The sequence below is a fragment of the Branchiostoma floridae genome, chromosome 10, assembly GCF_000003815.2.
Source record: "Branchiostoma floridae strain S238N-H82 chromosome 10, Bfl_VNyyK, whole genome shotgun sequence".
NCBI lineage: Eukaryota > Metazoa > Chordata > Leptocardii > Amphioxiformes > Branchiostomatidae > Branchiostoma > Branchiostoma floridae.
Genome location: NC_049988.1, coordinates 15419596 through 15441746, shown reverse-complemented (window position 1 = coordinate 15441746; position 22151 = coordinate 15419596). Strand labels below are relative to the sequence as shown.

Below are 22151 nucleotides of genomic sequence, written 5' to 3'. Positions count from 1 at the left end.
CGCGACAAAATCTCAATCCTTCTCAATCAACAGATTTAAAAGCTTGTTTTTTAAAGACTTAAACTATTGTGGGATATCCTTGCCTTGTCAGCCGTGTGCTGCAAAATGTGCTCCTGTAGTGTTGTGGGGTTACGGATTCTTGTTGAAGACACAACCTGTTCCCCAAGGCCCAGCACAGTCACAGTCATCCCTGAAATCAAGGACAATTTGAGTAATGTAACAGTAGTTAATCAGGTGTTAGTAAGATTACAATACATCAAATTATACATTATTATAGTAGAAAAATACATGAACTGTTCCTGTATGTCTTAATAGATATCCCAAGTTTACAGATTGAACAAAATGGTTACCGTTACTGTACTACCAGATTGGCTTACCTCTGTCAACACGTCTGTAGTGTCGTATTTCCTCCTCCAAGGAAAGTTCATATGCAAGTACAGGTACATTTGGCAATTCTGAAATGAAAGAACACCTCATTTGCTGCTGTTTCCTTCAGTCTTTAGTCCACACTGGTGATAGTTAGCTATGACATGCCTGCATAATTATTTGAATACAAGAATCTGGTGAAAATGAAACATAATGCTCTGTGAAATGACAATGTTACCTTGCGTTGTAGGGAGGTGCTGTGAAGAGTGATCACCGATCTAAAGTTGAAGTGATTGTAAGTGCTGAATTAGTACAAATGTTGGAACTTCAAAGTAATAAAGATTGAACGAAAGTTCATGTTTATAGGGTAACCCATATCCATTGTTTCAAAACCAGGGTGCTTATAATAGGAATATCAAGCTGGTCAGGTTGATCAGGTATACTCACATGTCTTAAGTCTTGGTTATTGAGAAGACAGATACTGTCACCTCCTCCCACTGCCATCTGTCCATTGTCTGGAGCTTCACTACAGAACAGTGGACCTGGACATTGAGAAGAAAAAAGAACATACCACTTAATAATAAGGTTACATGCAGCTATGCTAGAAGCAATCAATCCATTCTAAGCATTCTCCACCTGATGAGATGGCCAGAAAGGGAATACATGGTATACAATGTATGGAGTCTGTGTGGTAATTTCAAAGATCATTCTTTATGGATGTATTCACAGTTTTTCTTGCATGCATGTCATTGGTTCTCTAAGGGTTTCTAGTATGTAGCCACATTCAACAATTCTCAGCCTGTATAATGTTGAAGATGTGAAATGGTCATTACTTATTTGAATTTCATACTTCCATAAATCTTAGTAAACTCTATATATAATAGTAGATAGCAGCAGATAATGTTGCAAAACTGATCATGACCAAACTGTTTAACTTTAAACCAGTCTTACCTGTAACGGCAGTTTCAGGGGAGGCAATAGCGTCCTCCGATCCCAAGTACAAGTCTTCATCTGCAATATTGTCATATTCCTGGGCCTGCAAAAATATTATATGATGTTAAATTATTCAAAGATGTTACCTTGTATAATCTCCCCAGTAAGCTACATGATCTTGCTGTATTTTCTATCAAAATGTACAAATAATGAACAAATTTTAAGTGCCAAATCCCTTAGACTAAGTACAATAAAGTATGTGACTATGTATTGAGTATTCCTCGAACAAATTTGTTACCATGAACCTATTAAAGTTTCAAGGTATTCAAAAGACCACTTATATAATCAACACCTTTCATTTAGCAATGCCCGTAACGGTTATAGACATACTGTAATTGCATGTCTACAATACCATGTAATAGTATATATATACATATACTTGTATATATATCTAATTGTTAAACAAGTATCAAGTGTCATGCAAAAGCCAGCCCATATGGTTTGAAAGGTAATTTCATTTACCACAAGAACAAGTATCAAACATCCTGCTACAAGACATTACACCATTGCAATGACAGTGATGCAACATACAGACAACTATTAATTTGGCAGCAGGGAAATATGGTCAAACATGGACACTTAGTAATCTGTACAAATGTCAGGCTGCTCAGAAATACATGTACCTCGAATAAAGAAGAAAACTATATGAGAGGTTCCTAATTGTATATTAGTTACATCTTTAAATTCTCGGGTTTGCTTCTTTTTGCTTGCAACGACTAACAAGCAACATGCATAAAAACTCACAAACATGTATTACATACATTACATAGCTTTACCCTATTCAACTATCTTTGTGTTGTGGAATGACCAGCTGGTTTGCTGGGAAGACTGGAGACAGAGTCCCCCACCTTGCTGGAAAGAAAGACTATATCTTATGACAGCTGTTTACATTTGTACAAACTGCACATTTCCATACTGATAATACCTACCAAATACAAATGGATGAACTGCAAAATCAAAAACAGTGTGCCTTATAATGTAACTAATTAGTGCTGCCACCATAGCCATGCTAGAGATGAGCGTGATACATGAGAGATGAAGTTAGAAAATTTGCTCCAAAATGAATACGAGCTGCATGTACAATATAATATACTTACTATAATAGGCATTTGTTTATTACACATTGTATGCTTGACTGACAGCAATAATAGCAAATATTAGGTGTCTGTCTTACCAGCCATTCTGGTGGCGGGTTGTAGCCATCTTGGTCGTCTTCATCAGCATCTCCAAGCAAGTCTTCATACTGATGCTGCACATTGTAGATCAGTGCATCTTGGTCCATGGATATTCCAGTGACATTAGTCTACAGATTGAACAAGAAAAGGTTGAACACATACCTTTAACCTATGTCAAAATCGTAGGAGAATCTATCATATTGCTTTTCTATTACATTGTCTTTAAAGAAAATAAGTAATTAGAACTAAATTGGCACAAACTGTTGGGACATCAGATGCAAATAAAGTTGCCAAATATTATACGCTAAGCTTTAGACAAAGTAGACTCAACTCGTACTGGTCAAGTTTTAAAATACTAGAATTTTAAAAAAAAGATACAATAAAGTAAATGATCCTTATTCAAATAGGCTCACTATTCTGTTGGTAAACAATAACTTAAAGTTAAAAAAAATAAGATAAAATGTACCATGAGGAAGGATGTCATGTCTGGAGGTTCCTCTTTTTGTGACCTTGCCATCAGGAAGCCAAACCAAAGCGATGACTTCTTCAAGTTCATCCAGTTCTTGGTGATGACCACTGAACAACAACAACAAAAATAATCATGCTAATAAGCTTAGTTGAGTAGCACATTTTTATGTGACACTGTCAAAATGTAAACAAGTGTGTCCAAAAGACAGTTTTCTTCCCATACACTAAGTTTACCCTATGAAATTTACTACAAAATACATTTTGTACTTACTTGTCAAAGTCTTTGTGTCTTCCAGCAGTGTCCGGTTGCTGTCATATGAAGAGATGGTACTGTCTGGTGTCTGAACAATCAAGTCATACTTTTTGCCAACATCATTCAGAGGACTGATCAAACTATCCATTGTGAGATTTATTGATGACTTGCCATCTCCCCTTTTGCTTCGTGCATTTTTCTCTTGTTTTCTGCCACCCACAATCTGACCCTTCTTCTCAGCATGTATCTCTGCCTTGTTAAAATTTTCTTTTTTCGATGCGGCATCCCCTTCTTCTGGCAAAATATTCTGCCTCCAAACTTTCTTGACAGTGGTGATATCATCTGAGTCTTCATGATTTGCTAGTTTTTCTGTCTGTCCTCTCTCCACCCCAGAGTTGGAAGGGATGCAAATATTGTCCTTGTCTTCTGGTGGATCCTTCTTCATGATCAGTGGGTCCTTAGACAAGATGTCACTCTTTGGCTCTTCTGACAGCTCTGTCTTCTCCTGGGTGATGCATGGGACTCTATTGGTCCCCTCTTTATCTTCTGGATCATCATCCTTTGGTGAGTTCTGAGACAGGACCCCACACTCGGCTGGCTCTTCTGACCCTCTCCTCTTCTTCTTCATCTTCACCTGGGTGTTACTGTTAGACGGGATCCCAGTCTTGTCTTTGTCTTCAGATGCATTCTTAGAAAAGACCTCACTCTTTGGCTTGCCTGATTGTCCCCTCTTCTTCTGAGTGTTAGATAGGACCTTCTCTGACTGAACATTCTTTCCTGGGTTATTGGATGCCACTTGACCCTTATTCTTGGTCTTTTCTTGATCTTTCTTTACTGGGCTAGGCACAACTGCATTCTTGACTGATTCTTCAGACTGTTCCTTTGTCTCCAGACAGTTGGTTTCTGCTTCAGGACTCTTCAAATTCCCTTCCTCCTTTGCCGGACTGGGAAGCACTCCATTCTCCTTTTTATCTGCTAGCTGGGTCTCTGCCTTCTTCTTCTTTCGAGACATCTTGGCATTCTGTGTCTTGTCTCCTGCTTGTTTGTTTCTGTCTTTATCCCCGGTAAGTATCTCTTTCTGTCGTTCACCTCCTGGTTGCTTGTTCCCATTCTTGCGACTGTCAGATGGCCCCAAATTATAGGCCAAGCCCCCAAGCTGTTCCTTCAGTAATGGATCCACAGGCGCACATTCTTCCCTCTGGCTTGGAGAGTCAGAACACTCTTGCATCTGGCCCAGATCATTTTCCTGCTTGGTAACGTCGCTTGCTTCCTTCTTGTATGTGCTATGATCTTGAGTGTTCTTTGACTCTTTGACCCTGCAGCTGCTTTCAGGTGTATCAACTTTTGACATCTTTGGTTTCTCATCACCTTTCAGAACACTCTCTGGACACTTCTCTGTGTGTTCCTCCAAAGCAGTGTTGACTTGATGTGGGTCTTCTGCAGGGCAAAGAATGTTGCTCGAACTTGAGGTTGTGGAATCCAGGTTTGTGTGCTCTGCCTTGGCCAGGTTTGTTCGCACATTTTCTGCACTATGACCTTGAGTATCTTTTGACTCCAGGAACATGCTGTCTGATGCATCAACTTTTGACATCTCTGGCTGCTTATCGTCTTTCAGAACACTCCCGGGACACTTGGCATTTTCCTCTGCTTGTTCCTCCCCAGCAGTACTGACATGTTGGTCTTCCATGGGGCTGGGAATGTCACTTGCACTTGAAGTTGTGGATACTGACAGGTTCGTGTGTGCTGCCTTGGGGTCTCTAAGGCCTGGGGAACCCTTTCTGATGTTAGGGGCAGGTTCAGGGCATGTGGAGCCTCCTGTCATTTCTGCATAGCTCAAAAGACTCTCCCTGTCCTTCAATATCTCTTGGCAGGTTGCATGAACTATTTTCTGTAGAGTTGCTGGGTCTACATCCTGTCGTCTATGAGCCAAAATAGTCCTTGTTTCACACATTTTTGTCTCGATTTCCTTCATCTTTTCCTGAACAGCAACAGTCCGACTGTGCAACTTGTCCAAGTTTGGTTGTTCGGTTGTTTTGTTCAGCGAAACAGTTTTGTCCCCAGAAACCCTTAAGGTTTCACCAGAAGCATTGTGCTGAGTGTCTAGATGAGGCATCCCTAATTCTTCCTTTTCATTTTGGATGTTCTGCGTGGGACTAGCCTTCTCATGAACATTGGCTGTAGTGTCCTATACAAAAACATAAGGAAACTAATTTTTAGAATTAAAACTATAGTGTAGGACATCAAAGCTAGAAATTTTGCTACATTACCATACAAAGCTGCTAGGAAGCCCATTATCAAAGTTGACCTTTGTTTTCCCAACCCCACCCACATACCAAGTAATAAAATCTATTAAAATCTATCTTCAACTTCTCCAGTTATAGTATCACACACACAAATGAAACCAAAAACATACCCTTCTTGGCAAAGGTAATAAGAAATTCTTTAACCTGAGATATCAATGGTATAATGAACAATCAAAGAAATGATGGTCCTTCAAATTCAATCCTCTTAACCAAGTTAAGAAGCAATGAAGCGTAAAGGAGGGTACTGTCAATGTAACAGTTAACAGTTAAGAAGCTTTAAAAACTTAAAAAATACACCAACGTCATGACATTGCTAAAAAAATATTTTTAAAGTACCAGATTAAACATAATTGAGACCATAACTTACCCCATTGTCTGATATTGGTGGCCCAGTAACAGGAAATGAAGGGGTATTGTCTTCAATCTGTGGAAAGAAGAGCATCAGTCAGATGTGTACAAATGTACAATCTACAATATGAACACATATCTTCAGAGAGTCCATAGTTATACTTATACATTAACAAGTATTGTATAATGTAATGGGTGCTCCATACTGAATTAAAATACTCGAATCATGCATGCTATAGCTTATCATATAACTCATTGTGACAGACTGTTAACTCTACTAATATAAATTGAAAATATGGCAAAACTTCTGAAAATCACATTCTAAGAATGTCAAACATGAAATTATGTCATGTCATCAAAGCAAACACACTTAAATGTAAAACTATGTATTTAACACATCAAGTAAAAAAGCGGGTCAAGATAGTTGAATGGATCGATCCTGGGGTTTAATAACTAAAATTTTTGGTATTCCTAATGCACATTCACTACCTAAAGATACATTTGGCCCTAACACAATTAAGTTATCAAACATGTTATGATACACACTAACCTCACATGGCCTTGGTGGCAAAGGCTGCTCAGTAACAACAGCTTCACTGTCTTTCACAGCTATGTTGTCCTGCTGCTCGACTCTTGCACTGGTCTCCACCTTGTCTTTAACCATGGACCCCCCATTCTGTCCTGGACGACAGCTTGAGTTGTCTATGCTGTAGCAGCCTGAGTCTATCTGTGGCCGGGATGTGTCGGGCCCATCTACATGTTGATTTTTCTCCGCCGCTACATTCTGGTCCTGCTGGTTGGCAACAAGGCCGTCTTCCTCCATGGTTAAGTGTCTCCACCTAAATAGTACACACACATCAGCAATTAAGACATATAAGTTACACATACATTGCAGTTGACAGGCTAAGGAGATCATGTGATCATCAGATGAAGGGCTTTGCTCAGTACTTGTACTTCATACAATCATGTAAATGTATACAAGTATGTTGATTTGGTATACATGGAACAGGTAACAATGTCATGGCTTTTAGATTTCTGAACAGGTTCTATGATGCTTTTAAGATCATTCAAGTGTTCTACAAAAGTGATCAAAAGCCTGGATCACTTATAAAATCTAAATCCCACAAAACAAGTTGATAGGCCCAATATTTGCTGAACTCATAACAATTCAATAAGGCCTAGGAAAAAGAATGTTCTGTTTCCTGGTTCCAAACCTACTTAAGAAAAACCTGCCGACCCTAGCCTTTTTAAGGGTGGGCAGTGGAGTCACATAGTTCCAGGAAGAGATTTTATACAGCTAATGCTTCGTTTTCAAATTTAAAAAAACTGCTTGTTCTGTTTGATGAAGGTTAGTTTTGTAACTATTATGCACAAAATGAAAGTTTGACATTGAAACAGGAAACAAAACATGTTTTCCTAGGCCTAATACACTCACCAGTCTTTCCAAGTTAACAATTTGCAAATGGAAGAAGCAGACTAGGTTTGTTAGCTATAGACTTTTTTTACATACTATCCGATTTCCCACCCCCTTAAGCTTCCTTTGCAACAACGATTATCGGGTCACCTTTATTGACAATAACAACACCTATTTAGCTACTACAGATATCAGGACAATCATTCTCAAATAACAATGTTTACCATAGCCACACAATCCTACCTGCAGAGTCTATATAATTAACATTTCATGGAACATTAGCTAGCCTGAAACCAAATTACAGCATGTAAAGAGCCTGCTGCCTGCCATGTGCAACAAGTTACAATAACAACAAACATTTCACTGATTATGGTTAGTGGGAAAAGTTTGACTTGACCCAAATTTCTTCAGAAGGTTCTTAAGGACACTCTGCTTCCAGCTAAAGTCATCTCCTTACCTGTCAACGTTGAAGTGTTGAGTTTTACGGCGACTTTTGAAAGTTGTCCTGTGCCGGCTGGCATGGGTTTTGTCAGACTGTGTCCTCGGATGACGAATCTCTGCTCTGCCAGAAAAATGACAAAAATTCTCAGTCAGTGGACTTGTCAGGTATATCTTGAACCAAAGATAAGTCACCAACACACCATGTGGCAATGTATGAATTCAAAATGTTGACAAGATGCCTTAGAAGATGGGAAATTGTTCAGAAAAGATTGGCACCCACCTCTCCTTCCAGTCCCAAAATGGCGCCCGTCCGTGCTGCTGATGTACACATAAATGTGTGACGTAGTAAAATGTGCACATGTATGTGTAATACGTCACACTCTATGAGCGGGTTGTTTAAATCACCACTCAGTGTGTAGACATCAACAATTTCACTCTACCATTGCAAAACAAATAAATCACACAAAGACAGTATTCACAAAACAGGTTCCATCTGGTAGTATACATTTGCTTTTGACTTCTTAAAGCGTCAAAAGCGTACATACTTGGCCGAGAAGCCAGTTTAAATCTGCATCGTATGTGTGCCAAACATGTCTTCAACCTTATCTTTGACCTTTGATAGGTGAGGGGAAAGCCTCTGGGAATAATCAACCACAATGACAGGTCCTACTGGGACAAAACAAGGCCGCCAGTGCCCTAGGCAATCATTAACCACAGCAAAAATAAATCTTGGCATGTAGGCTGAGGTCAGCGGCCTTGAAGTAGGTCAAACAATACGCCAATGATCTTTAAATGACTACTATGACTAGTATGTATTCAGTTTTACCTGGAGACAAACATAGTTGTTAATCTGATTTGCATAGGTATCTTAAAAGCTTGTAACAGCATATGATACCAGCTTTGCAGGCATGTGGTGTCTGGCTTGAAATTCAACTGTTATGGAAAACCAAGGGTATCGCAGCTAGAGCCAAGGAACTGTTGAGCGCAAAGCACTTACTGGAGGGTAAAATATAAATGGGGGAGGCATGGTTACAATACTCGATGATATAGAGGAATAAACTTTTCAAAAAAGTACGTTACTCTTTCTTTGTCCCTCTGTTTGACACCAAATTGCCATTTTCGGGGGACTAGGCCCATGGACTATCAACTTATCAAGAAAGGAGAAAAATTACAGTATTAAACTGTCCAAAGTACATCAAACCACCTGTCGCATGTGTTTTGTGTAAAAAAAAATACTCCTGGTGACCTGGTCCTACCTTACAAGACGAGGACCTCAGGTCAACCAAAGTCACCATCGTCCGTTTGGTGCCAGCCAGGAAGCTTGAGTCGTCCATAGATCTTGATGATGATCATCGTAGCCATTTTGCATTCTTGAACTTCATCAAGTTCATGGCCCCACATCTTCATGTTCTGTTCAGCTGCACCTTTATATAACATTAGAAGATTTCATTGGAAGAATTCTTGCATGCACTATTACTAGTGTTAAGCCAAAAAGGAAGAGTACATCTACAAAAGTATTTTTACTTCACCCCAAGGAACTAACTTGATTAAGTAACTGTCTTTAGCTTCTCTGTTCTAGTATTTCTGCATCCTCATGATCAGTACTAACGTTACATGTTTTGCCTGTGGCACTGGACCATGAAAAGCAGTACTGATAACGGGGTGAAGACAGCCATCTCTCGGGTAAAATATTTTTCGTAGTGCTGCAACCGTTGTGCGCTGAAACCGGAAGTGACGCGCGTATCCGTGACTCCTGACCTTTCTGCTTGCTTCTTGGAATATGTTACTGCGCAGACTCCAACACTTAGTGTGATTCGCTCGGGCAAGGAGGCTCGGGCTACCACCGGTGTACTACATCTTTAATAGACAGCATCTTTCATTTAACTACAGGCCAGGTGAGACACTGTACATGTCAGTAAGGTGTGTTATCTTTTCATGCAGGCCAAGTGAGACAATGTACAGGTGTGTAAAGTGCATTTCCATTGTCTACAAGTACAGCCCAGGTCAGACCCTGTAACGTTACATGTGTGTATTAAAGGGTTTTTCCAGCGTCTACAGGCCAGGTAAGACACTGTAGAGGTAGCTAAAGTGTGTTTGAACAGTGTTTCCATTGTCTACAGGCCAGGTGAGACTCTGTACAGGTGTGTAAGGTGTGTTTCCATTGTCTACAGGCCAGGTGAGACTCTGTACAGGCGTGTAAGGTGTGTTTCAATTGTCTACAGGCCAGGTGAGACCCTGTACAGGTGTGTAACTTATTGTAAGGTGTGTTTCCATAGTCTACAGGCCAGGTGAACCCGTACAAGTGTGTAAGGTGTGTTTCAATTGTCTACAGGCCAGGTGAGACTCTGTACAGGTTACTAAGGTGTGTTTCCATAGTCTACAGGCCAGGTAAGACACCGTAGAGGTAGCTAAGGTGTTTCTCCATTGTCTACAGGCCAGGTAACACACTGTAGTGGTAGCTAAGGTGTGTTTCCATAGTCTACGGGCCAGGTGATACCCTGTACAGGTGTGTAAGGTGTGTTTCCATAGTCTACAGGCCAGGTGAACCCGTACAAGTGTGTAAGGTGTGTTTCAATAGTCTACAGGCCAGGTGAAACTCTGTACAGGTAACTAAGGCGTGTTTCCATAGTCTACAGGCCAGGTAAGACACCGTAGAGGTAGCTAAGGTGTTTCTCCATTGTCTACAGGCCAGGTGAGACTCCCGACAGGTGTGTAAGGTGTGTTTCCATTGTCTACAGGCCAGGTAACACACTGTAGAGGTAGCTAAGGTGTGTTTCCATTGTCTACAGGCCAGGTGAGACTCTCTACAGGTGTGCAAGATGTGTTTCCATAGTCTACAGGCCAGGTGAGACACTGTAAAGGTAACAAAGGTGTGTTTCCATCGTCTACGGGCCAGGTGAGACTCTGTTCAGGTGTGTAAGGTGTGTTTCAATTGTCTACAGGCCAGGTAAGACACCGTACTGGTAGTTAAGGTAGGTTTCCTTTGACTTAAGACCAGGTAAGACACTGTACAGGTGAGTAAGGTGTGTTTCTTTGACAACAGACTAGGTAAGACACCGTACAGGCAAGTAAGGTGCGTTTCTTTGACTACAGACCAGGTAAGACACCGTACAGGTGAGTAAGGTAAGTTTCATTTGACTATAGACCAGCTAGGACATCTACAGGTGAGTAAGGTGCGTTTCCTTTGGCGACACACCAGGTAAGACACCGTACAGGTAATTAAGGTGTGTTTCCTTTAACGACACACCAGTCAAGACACCGTACAGGTAAATTAGGTGTGTATCCTTTAAAGACACATCAGTCAAGACACCGTACAGGTAAATAAGGTGTGTTTCCTTTGACGACACACCAGGTAAAACACCGTACAGGTGAGTAAGGTAAGTTTCATTTGACTGTAGACCAGGTAGGACATCTACAGGTGAGTAAGATGCGTTTCCTTTGGCGACACACCAGGTAAGACACCGTATAGGTGAGTAAGGTGAGTTTTATTTGACAATAGACCAGGTAGGACATCTACAGGTGAGTAAGGTGCGTTTCCTTTGGCGACACACCAGGTAAGATACCGTATAGGTAAGTAAGGTGAGTTTTATTTGACAATAGACCAGGTCAGACACCGTATAGGTGAGTAAGGTGTGTTTCTTTGACTACAGACCAGGTAAGACACCGTACAGGTGAGTATGGTGTGTTTCCTTTGACTATGAAACAGGTAAGACACTATACAGGTGAGTAAGGTGTGTTTTGTTGACTACAGATTAGGTAAGACACCGTACAGGTGAGTAAGGTGCCTTTGCTTTGCCTATAGACCATGTATGGCATTAAAAAGGTTAGTATGGTGTCTTTCCTTTGCCTATACACCAGATAAGGCATTATACAGGTGAGCAAGGTGTTTTGGCTTTGCCTATAGACCAGATAGGGCATTATACAGGTGAGTAAGGTGCCTTTCCTTTGCCTATAAACCAGATAGGGCATTATACAGGCAAGTAAGGTGTCTTTCCTTTGCCTATAAACCAGATAGGACATTATACAGGCAAGTAAGGTGCCTTTCCTTTGCCTATAGACCAGATAGGGCATTATACAGGTGAATAGGGTGCCTTTCCTTCGCCTATAGACCGGATCGGGCATTATACAGGTGAATAGGGTGCCTTTCCTTCGCCTATAGACCGGATCGGGCATTATACAGGTGAGTACGGTGTCTTTCCTTTGCCTATAGACCAGATAAGGCATTATCGGTGAAGTAAGGTGTCTTTCCTTTGCCTATAGACCATGTAGGGCATTATACAGATGAGTAAGGTGCCTTTCCTTTGCCTATTGACCAGATAGGGCATTATACAGGTGAGTACGGTGTCGTTCCTTTGCCTATAGACCAGATAAGGCATTATACAGTCAAGTAAGGTGTCTTTCTTTTGCCTATACACCACATAGGGAATTATACAGGTGAGTAAGATGTCTTTTCTTTGATTATAGTTCAGATTGGGCATTAAACAGGTAAGTATGGTGTCTTTTCTTTGCGTATGAAGCAGATAGGGCATCATACAGGTGAGTAAGGTGCCCTTCCTTTGCCTATAGATCAGATAGGGCATTATACAGGTGAGTATGGTGTCTTCCCTTTGCTTATAGACCAGATAGGGCATTATACAGGTGAGTAAGGTGTCCTTTCTTTGATTATAGTTCAGATGGGACATTATACAGGTAAGTATGGTGTCTTTCCTTTGCCTATGGACCAGATAGGGCATTAAACAGTTAAGTATGGTGTCTTTCCTTTGCCTATAAAGCAGACAGGGCATCATACAGGTGAGTGATGTGCCCTTCCTTTGCCTATAGATCAGATAGGGAATTATACAGGTGAGTACAGTCTCATAGTGTCTTTCCTTTGCCTATAGACCAGATTAGGCATTATACAGGTGAGTATGGTCATTTGGAAAGACACCATAGTAACTGTACTCACCTGTATGATGCCTAATCTGTTTTATAGGCAAAGGAAGATATCTTAGTGACCCTACTCACCTGAATAATGCCTTACCTGGTCTATAGGCAGAGGAAGGGCACCTTACTCACCTTTATAATGCCCTATCTGCCTTATAGGCAAAGGAAAGACACCACAGTGATCATATTCACCTGTATAATACCCTATCTGGTCTATAGGCAAAGGAAAGACACCATACTTACCTGTATAATGCCCCATCTGGACTATAATCAAAGAAGAGACATCTTACTCACCTGTATAATGCCCAATCTGGTCTATAGGCAAAGGAAAGACATCTTACTTGCCTGTATAATGCCCTATATGGTCTATAGTCAAAGGACAGACACCATAGGGACCGTACTCACCTGTGTAATGCCCTATTTGGTCTATAATCAAAGGAAGGGCACCTTACTCACCTGTATAATGCCCTAAATGGTCTATAGGCAAAGGAAAGACATGTTTCTCACCTGTATAATGCCCTACATGGTCTATAGGCAAAGGAAAGGCACCTTACTCACCTGTATAATGCCCAATCTGGTCTATAGGCAAAGGAAAGACATCTTACTTGCCTGTATAATGCCCTATATGGTCTATAGTCAAAGGACAGACACCATAGGGACCGTACTCACCTGTGTAATGCCCTATTTGGTCTATAATCAAAGGAAGGGCACCTTACTCACCTGTATAATGCCCTAAATGGTCTATAGGCAAAGGAAAGACATGTTTCTCACCTGTATAATGCCCTACATGGTCTATAGGCAAAGGAAAGGCACCTTACTCACCTGTATAATGCCCTATCTGGTGTATAGGCAAAAGAAAGACACCTTACTTAACTGTATAATGCCCTATGTGGTCTATAGGCAAAGGAAAGGCACCCTATTCACCTGTATAATGCCCTATCTGGTCTATAGGCAAAGAAAGGGCACCTTACTCACCTGTATAATGACCTACATGGTCAATAGGCAAAGGAAAGGCACCTTACTCACCTGTATAATGCCCTATTTGGTCTATAGGCAAAGGAAAGACACCTCACTCACCTGTATAATGCCTTATCTGGTCTATAGGCAAATGAAAGACACCTTACTCACATGTATAATGCCTACATGGTCTATAGGCAAAGGAAAGGCACCTTACTCACCTGTACGGTGTCTTACCTAGTCTGTAGTCAAAGAAACACACGTTACTCACCTGTACAGTGTCTTATCTGTTTCATAGTCAAAGGAAAGACACCATAGGGACCGTACTCACCTGTGTAATGCTTACATGGTCTATAGTCAAAGGAAAGGCACCTTACTCACCTGTACGGTGTCTTACCTGGTCCATAGTCAAATGAAACTCACCTTACTCACCTGTGCGGTGTCTTACCTAGTCTGTAGTCAAAGAAACACATGTTACTCACCTGTACAGTGTCTTACCAGTTTCATAGTCAAAGGAAACACACCTTACTCACCTGTACTATGTCTTACCTGGTGTGTCGTCGAAGGAAACACACCTTACACACCTGTAGATGTCTTACCTGGTCTATAGTCAAATGAAACTCACCTTACTCACCTGTACGGTGTTTTACCTGGTGTGTCGTCAAAGGATACACACCTTATTTACCTGTAAGGTGTCTTGACTGGTGTGTTGTTAAAAGAAACACACCTTAATTACCTGTACGGTGTCTTGACTGGTGTGTCGTTAAAGGAAACACACCTTAATTACCTGTACGGTGTCTTACCTGGTGTGTCGTCAAAGGAAAGACACCGTACTTACCTGTTGAATGCCCTGTCTGGTCTATAGGCAAAGGAAAGACACCATACTTACCTGTATAATTCCCCATCTGAACCATAATCAAAGAAAAGACATCTTACTCACCTGTATAATGCCCTACATGGTCTATAGGCAAAGGAAAGACACCTTACTCACCTGTATAATAGTGGAAATAATTAATCATTATGATACTTCATGAATATGAGGCTAAGACTATTGGTAAGTTTCTACACTTTTCTCCATCCACACTCCAGGTGTTCTTCTAGCTCATTGTTACAATCTTCAATTACCAGTGTCATATTTGGACAAATTGACAAAATGCTATTGTTGACAAACTTTTTGAGTCGTGAGAGTATTATCACCTGCCAACACTTGTTATAGTGAACTATTATATTTTATACTGTTCCAAGGTGGACATTGGATTGTCCCTGATCAATTTTTGTGAAATACTCCTGTTGGGTTGATCCCATATCTTTGTCTTATTTCATTCTTTTCAAAATAATTTGTCAGTCGGTTTGATTTTGACAGGCTTTTTTTTACATTGCAGGTACCAGTGACAACATCTATGCAAGATGGAAACCTTCATTAAAAACTGCCTGCATTTCTATTACCCAATTTGTTGATATGATATTCCTAGCTTGTCTTGAAAGTTTGGATTTTTGTAGCCTATATACATATATATATCGCAAACTTCTAAAACACCACTGTACCATGAAGATAGTTGAACTTTTTTCCAACTTGTGTAACAGATGAAATCTTATGCTAGTACTGTAACAGTTATTTTACTAAGGATCAATAGTGCAGTGCACATTGGGATGTGGTCTGTGCTTGACATTAAGCATATATTTTGAGACTGTGTTTGGCATTGTAGAACTTCTTATAACGTTAGTTGTAAGATGACAGCTTTGTTGGAGTCAGTTGCTTGCCAGGTATCTTGTCAATATTTACACTTGCTAATATGTCTCTCTTTGGTTGACAACAAATTTGAAAAAGTTATGTGTACTTGTCTAGGGGACATATATGTACATTCAAAAATGCTGATTCAGGAGTGTCATTGATGCAAGGATTTTATCAAGAACTAATTGTAAAAGCCACTAGGTCTGGTTCATGATACGAATGATAAATTTAATTTTCAATCATTTTGGCTTGAGCAGTAGTTAACTAGCGTACATGTAAACAAAAGTAGGTCTGGTTCATGATACGAATGATAAATTTAATTTTCAATCATTTTGGCTTGAGCAGTAGTTAACTAGCGTACATGTAAACAAAAGGACATAATGTGAATCTTCATATTTATTCATAGTGCCTTTCGGGTGTTTTGTGATATGAATGCGGAAACGTTGGTGTAAGTATAACTGCATAGATGCATCTTTAATGAGGACCAATTCATTTCTAAGATCTCTAATGGTCTCTAATGCATGTTGCATGCCTACCTGCCAGGCTAGTGTGCTAGCTCTCAAGATTTTATACACTTCAGCAAGTTCAGCTGTACAATGTACAATGATGTAGTGTTACAACAATGGCTGTGAATGACGTTTCAGAATTACAATGTTCAATAATGTAATGAGTCTGTAATGTCAATAAATTAGATTGCTGTGAAGTCACGTTTCTTCTCTGATAACTCAGTTAGGATATAACGTTAATCATCTGGTGTATTTTGCCAGCCAGTAGGTACCCAAAGTATAATTCAGATTTACATGAGTTTTGAAGTTTTAATGACATGTACATTGGCAGGACTGTGGTTGGGGCATTTTCCAACACAGTGCTTTAGAGCACTCAAAGCTTATAACGTCAATAACTTATACTAACGATACAGCGCATTGGAGTTAACGTTATAGAGCACATTTCGCGAGAAAACTGGTCAGAAACCCGATCGGAAAACTCACCATTTTCCCCAAAAAGCTTCTTATCTTTTTTGATTTCTGAATTGTTGGTCAGTACTCATTTCTTAAAACTGGCAAGTGTTTCCTCTAAAGCTTTGAATTAAAGATTTTATATGTTGGCAACTGCGGTCCGACCACGGCAGACGATAGTTTCGCAGCCATGGTTGCTCGGTCGTTCCCAAGGCACAGTGTACTGCACACCCTGGGAGCGAGGTCATATGTCACGGGTCACGCGTCACTTCCGGTTTGAGCTTTGCACACGGCACCATAGCGGTTGCAGCACTACGAAAAATATTTCACCCATCTCTCGATACATATTGCAGACCCTTCTTTTCTTTCTATGATCCAACTTATTCTAATCATAAACATTCAATTTCTCGGATGATACGTAACAGTTACAATATATAATCTTATCTCACTTTTGTTTTCAGTTTTTAACGTTACTAGCAAACCCAATCATTTTTCTTTAAAATTAAAAAAAAAAAAAAATTAGACGGCGCCATTTTGCCATCACTTGAAAAATTTATGGCACCACGTGTGACATAATTTTCTTAGCAACGCCATAACAATACAAATACAGTTGCAGTCTAAGATTTAACATAAATTTACACATAATTTAACTTCAAACAGTTTTGAACATGTCAGAGTTTAGTCGCCACGTTTTAGCCCTCGGCGAAAATTAACTGCAACTTGCGCAGTGCAAGTCCCGTCCACTGCAGTGCAAGTTCCATCAAAGTTTCAAACAACAGTATAGAAGAAAGAAGACTTGTAAACGTACCCAAGTGCTATTGGACTGTGCCTGGAATTAGGAAGATGACCTGAACACAGGAGAGAAGGAATATCGAAGACAACAAAACGTCTGGAAGTGCAATTCTTTCAGGAGAAGATGTGCATGGACATCATCTCAGGCTCTTCCTTTCTCTGCTGGACACCAGAAAGTATAGTGGGGTCAAAAGGTCACGGAAGATTTGTGTCCTTCTCCACATGAAGTCGCCGTGTGTCAGCTTGTCGGGCAAGGCAGGAGGTCCCAATTCACGTGCATAGCCAACTTCTCTCTGTCATTTTAACAACTCACGGTCAGTCCACTCATAGCCCTTTCAATATCGTGCATCTAAACTATATTTCTAAAATTGAATAAATAGATAAATACATTTCTAAAATTTGGCTTTCCCAGGCCCTTTGCTACATTTACAAGCAAATCAAATAAATTACCAAATCTTTCGTCTAAAAATGATTCTATTCTATTTCGTGGTGCTGTATTTTCTATGATACATGTAACGTTATAACGTTATGGCCTCAAATACAATGCTTGATAAATTACAACGTACTGCTAAATTATTTATTGTGATGACCTCAATATAAATCACTGTCACATAGTTACAGGTGACACGTTGAGGTACAGGTTGCAGAAAGAGGTACAGGTTGCAGAAATTTATGCAATGTGTGGTAAAGATTTCTGGGGGCATCTGATGTATGAGCATGCTTAGTCTGATGACCTGAAGTGTCAAAATCAGTCCACTACAGGAGTCTACTCCTCCCTTGACTGAAGATGGTATGCAGGTATGAAGGTGTGACCCTTTGCAACTGTATGTCATCAAGTCAGACCAAATGCAGCATACATGAGCGTCATCTAGCAGACCTTCCTAAAAACGCATGGCCAAACATGTCATATCATTGACAAAAGCCCGGCTATTCAGCTGTATTATCATCTTCATCATTATTGGCATTATCTACTCTTATCCAGTAGCTGGACGTCTGTTTCATTCAGCGTTGTATTTGAATGTAGAAAATTCACATGGCAACATCAACTACATCACCGCCTGATTTTAGGGATGTGTTGCAGGTAAGTGCAAGTGATTTGAGCTATACATGGGACCCTGCGTCCCTTTGTTTATTTAGTTGATGGACGTATATTGTGTGGCATAGATATGCGGTACAGTATGGGCGGCTGTACTTGACTAAGATTAATTCCTAGATCACAAAAGACGGTGAATAGAAATTCCTACACATTCAACCGACAATGTAAGGTCCTTCGGCCGGCTCGCTATTGTCTTGGGACGGCACGAAATAATGCGTTCGTCACAACTAACGCTATATCGTTCTTATTTATGACCACCTTTTGTTATAATTCGATTGTGCTCTGAGATACTGAGATATGGACGTCTTTGATACAAAGATTACAATAAGACCAGTACCTACGTGAAGCTTGGGACGTAGGTTGACAAATCATATTTTGTATTAGATAGAGCAGCAAAAACCTTTCTGGCTGGTACATTTTGTCTGCGTACAAAGATGCGTTCATTACGATAAGTGATAATCATTCTATGGCCGTCTTGGCTTGATGGAGGTTGGTAAATTGAGTTGACATGTTTAGGTTAGCTAGGGTCACCTTGAGTCCCTCTGGATCGTATTGTTTTGTGTGTATCTGAGCCCATGGGATTACGGTGATCGTACTGTGGCACAGAGAATATACTAAGGTAAGCCCTATCATAGACTATTCTACTTTAAAATCTTGTGCGCAGTCATGCTTTAAAGCGTTGCTAGAACCTTCTTGTTTAGAAAGTACAATCCGTGTTTATGATTACGATTGGATTTTCAAAATTATGCTTTATTAGGTAGGTTGCGTACTACGGAATTTGTAGGGTTGGTGTTAGTAATATGTAAGAGGTGGGTGCTAGTGGTCACTTAAAAGCGGATTTTGTCTAAGAATATAGGCAAACCAGGATCTTATTCACGATACTGCACACATACAGACCGGCTCTTGGTTTGTGTATTTAGAGAGTCCTTTACAAAAGCGTATTGTTCGTGTTCAATTAAGTACGTACCAAGGCAGCTGTCAAGATGTCTCCACGAGGATATGTTTATACATTAATCACTCTGACATATCACCTTCAGCTGATGCCTGTTCATACCTGTGTCTTTGATCGTGGAACGAAATCAACTACCTGCTACTAGCATTACGTGGCAGATGTCGTCAACTTGGATTTCTGTTGGCAAATCTGAGAAGCCAAAATAGCTATGGATCTGACGAACAGAAATAGAAAACCACAACACTGCCAAGGACACCAAGGCCGACAGTTTGCAGACAAGTGATAGTGATGGTGCACTGTGTCGTTGTCCGATGGTTATGTTGACCGTGGTCTGGCTGTGCCTGTGAGACCGGGATGAATCGAGGACTGCCAGCTTCTGATACTGCCGGCGCAGTTCTTGGAGTGAACTCAAGTTCTGTGTAAGATATTCTATCAATGTCCGTTTTCTATTAAGTAATAATATCGCTCACTCGGTATGCACTTTATGACAACAATACCAGTTGCTCTCTCTCTCTCTCTTTCTCTCTCTCTCTGTGTGTTTGTGAGCGCCTGTCTGTGTGTGTCCGCACTGCAGGTTCTATAAGTCATATCAAAGGGAGTAGTACAGTTTTGTATATTCTACCAAAGGGTGAAAGTTGAATCTAAATAAAATGTGCCGCCATTCAGGTGTGGCGATGGCAAACGGAACGGATCTTGTGCAACTACCTCTCCACTGACGTCCAGTAAGTATATCTTCAGCATTATGAATATATAAACAGCAGTTAAGTTTAAACAAGATGAAATACATGAAATAGTATCAAGTCAAATACGTTGCAACGTTTACTAAAATGTACGTTTCGTTTGTTACGCTCATGCTAAACGCGTATGACAGAATCTAACCAAGCTTTTTTCCTTACTACATGCCTAGATACGTCAAGTCCAGACTCCTCCGGTGCTGACATAAGAGGAATATTTCTAACCGCCGTCGGTGTTGTGGTGCTACTCATCCTACTTCTAGCGGCAAAACACTTCTGTGGGAAGCGGGCCTTGATGGGGCGAACGTTTTGGTAGGGACAAATGGCATTTCACACAGTGTAGGGTTTCTGTTTGATGGCATTTCAGCACCAAGGCTAGGGCATCTGCCCCACTAAACATACACGCACAAAATGGGATGATATGTTTGTAAAAAGCGATCATTCCTGTTTTGACAATTTTCAAACGTTAAAACTTTTCAAGGCTTGTTTGACAGCAACTTTCAGACCACTCTATCGAAGATTTTACTTTGATATTCTGAAACAAGGCTATTACGTTACGTAATCTCCTACAAAATCAGGATTTTAAGAAAAACTAAGAGATTCTAGCAAAAGACATTCTATCGTTATTGTAACATCGTACTGAAGCCGGCATTTTATCTTATAGTAAAGGACCTAGCCTAGATTGTTATGATATATGATATTTTCTTATTTTGTTATGATGCCATTGTTACTTACCGAGCGATATTAGCACTGTCGATTATTTATCCGGGCAGGTTCTATGGCGTGCCGCAGCCCAAGCCGAGTCTGTGGGGAACCAGATATCAACGTCCACCCCCTCAAATATACCGTCTTCACAAGCTGCCCAAGGCGAAACATCTCAACTCTAAACTTCGCGGACATTCTTCAAGAAGACCACATCCTTACTGGAAGCCGCAAACTTTGCATCCGTCACACCTGCAGTCTCTAGACGCCCGCTTGAGGGCGCTGTCAAGAGAGTCCAGAAGTTCGTTTGCTGGGCCGAATCGTATTGGTTTACAGCGCTACCTACCAGGGATGACAACCCTGAATCAACAAGTGTTTTCTCACAGCTTCCTGGTATGTTGTAGAGTAGAACTAAGAGGTGGGAAAATATTGCAGAGTATGGTCTAAAGGTGAAAAACTAACGATCTTACTGCGGATAAAATTCAGGCCATACGAGGGCATGCGTTTCAGTACCATAGAAAACAACATGTCCAATCTCACACTTGGTAACATTAACGGTAGCTAGTGCAGTTTAGGGACATTTCATGCGAATACACTGATATAATTGGGAGCCCGTCGTGCCCACAGCGATACTTCAAAGGGGCTGGGTGGTAATTTGAAGGCATTTCAGCACAAAGGACACTACCGCTCTATCAGTACCCAACATGTAGGCCCAAGTTTACAGGGCCAGGTCTCATTTGAGTACAATCATTTGTGGCGCCACCATGACCTTATCCTTGCCTCTACAGTGGCTGGGTCACTGTTAGATGGCATTTCAGCACCAAGGTCATTGACCCCACTAAGCATACAGATCTATGCGTATAGGCAAGGGACGTTAACGATAGCTATCCGAAGCTGGATTTTCGACTTCGAGATATCTAAACCCTTCAGTGAACTGCTAGGCCAGTAAGAGCTGTTCCTTTGACTTGTACCGTACCTGATAAGCATATAAATGATAAGCAGAACCCAAGGGAATACATTCAACACAGATTCTTCTCATACTTCCAGAGTACGGTAATATAACGTTACATAGTACAACAACGTGTATGGGGTTGTGTAGTCAATAGCCTATGTAACAAGAAAAGTTGTATTTGCATTCCATTCATGAAAATATTTTATGTTCCAGGGTAAGAGACCACAGACACAATCGGTCAGCACGATACACCCCCAGGCCCCAGAGTCGATCGAGCCGCCCTCTACATTACCCTCCATCACCTTCTCAGACTCTGACGACACAGACACGGTCTCGGTGGATTTCTGGCCGCCCCCGCCGGACGAAATGGACTGGCCGGAAGATATCGAAGCTTTGGACGGCCAACAACCTAACAAGTCGCAAAAATCTCCAGAGGATTCACAAAGATTCGAGTGGAGTGCGAGCGCCATATCTCTGGCAGAATTCTTGAAGACGGGAGAAACCATCGAGACGACGAGATCATACACTACAAGGCTTTGACGAATTATGGAAACGCAAGTCAAACTTCGAAATTGACTTCGTCATTGGACTACA

General features: G+C 40.8%; 2 protein-coding genes and 2 long non-coding RNA genes across 4 annotated transcripts; 3 read left to right on the top strand and 1 right to left on the bottom strand.

Moving 5' to 3' along the window:
* Positions 1-43: 43 nt before the first annotated feature.
* LOC118424951 lies at positions 44-6729 on the bottom strand. The gene is made up of 10 exons (XM_035833758.1): positions 6457-6729; positions 5926-5982; positions 3274-5440; positions 3001-3110; positions 2534-2662; positions 1318-1402; positions 814-908; positions 605-644; positions 378-455; positions 44-190 (listed from the first exon to the last, which is right to left on the bottom strand). The coding sequence occupies exons 1-10, from the start codon at positions 6727-6729 to the stop codon at positions 51-53; spliced, it is 3174 nt and encodes a 1057-aa protein (XP_035689651.1). The 3' UTR covers positions 44-50.
* Positions 6730-9488: 2759 nt separating this feature from the next.
* Positions 9489-15222, top strand: LOC118424536. Its single transcript, XR_004832210.1, has 2 exons — positions 9489-9656; positions 15024-15222. It is a non-coding gene; the product is annotated as an uncharacterized LOC118424536 (long non-coding RNA).
* A 3900-nt stretch (positions 15223-19122) lies between these two features.
* LOC118423733 lies at positions 19123-20200 on the top strand. Its single transcript, XR_004832105.1, has 3 exons — positions 19123-19588; positions 19836-19891; positions 20077-20200. It is a non-coding gene; the product is annotated as an uncharacterized LOC118423733 (long non-coding RNA).
* Positions 20201-20696: 496 nt separating this feature from the next.
* On the top strand, positions 20697-22097 carry LOC118424950. The gene is made up of 2 exons (XM_035833757.1): positions 20697-20998; positions 21771-22097. Exons 1-2 carry the CDS (start codon positions 20957-20959, stop codon positions 22095-22097), a joined length of 369 nt encoding a protein of 122 aa, XP_035689650.1. The 5' UTR covers positions 20697-20956.
* The last annotated feature ends 54 nt before the right edge of the window (positions 22098-22151 follow it).

What these genes read in the sequence shown, in the direction of transcription:
- LOC118424950 (XM_035833757.1), top strand. Translation starts at nt 20,957, where the DNA reads ATGACAACCCTGAATCAACAAGTGTTTTCTCACAGCTTCCTG. An exon ending in TGTTTTCTCACAGCTTCCTG is followed by an intron (nt 20,999 to 21,770) that starts GTATGTTGTAGA and finishes TTTATGTTCCAG; the next exon opens with GGTAAGAGACCACAGACACA.
- LOC118424951 (XM_035833758.1), bottom strand. Translation starts at nt 6,729, where the DNA reads ATGGAGGAAGACGGCCTTGTTGCCAACCAGCAGGACCAGAATGTAGCG. An exon ending in TGCCACCAAGGCCATGTGAG is followed by an intron (nt 5,983 to 6,456) that starts GTTAGTGTGTAT and finishes TTCTTTCCACAG; the next exon opens with ATTGAAGACAATACCCCTTC. An exon ending in CACCAATATCAGACAATGGG is followed by an intron (nt 5,441 to 5,925) that starts GTAAGTTATGGT and finishes GTTTTTGTATAG; the next exon opens with GACACTACAGCCAATGTTCA.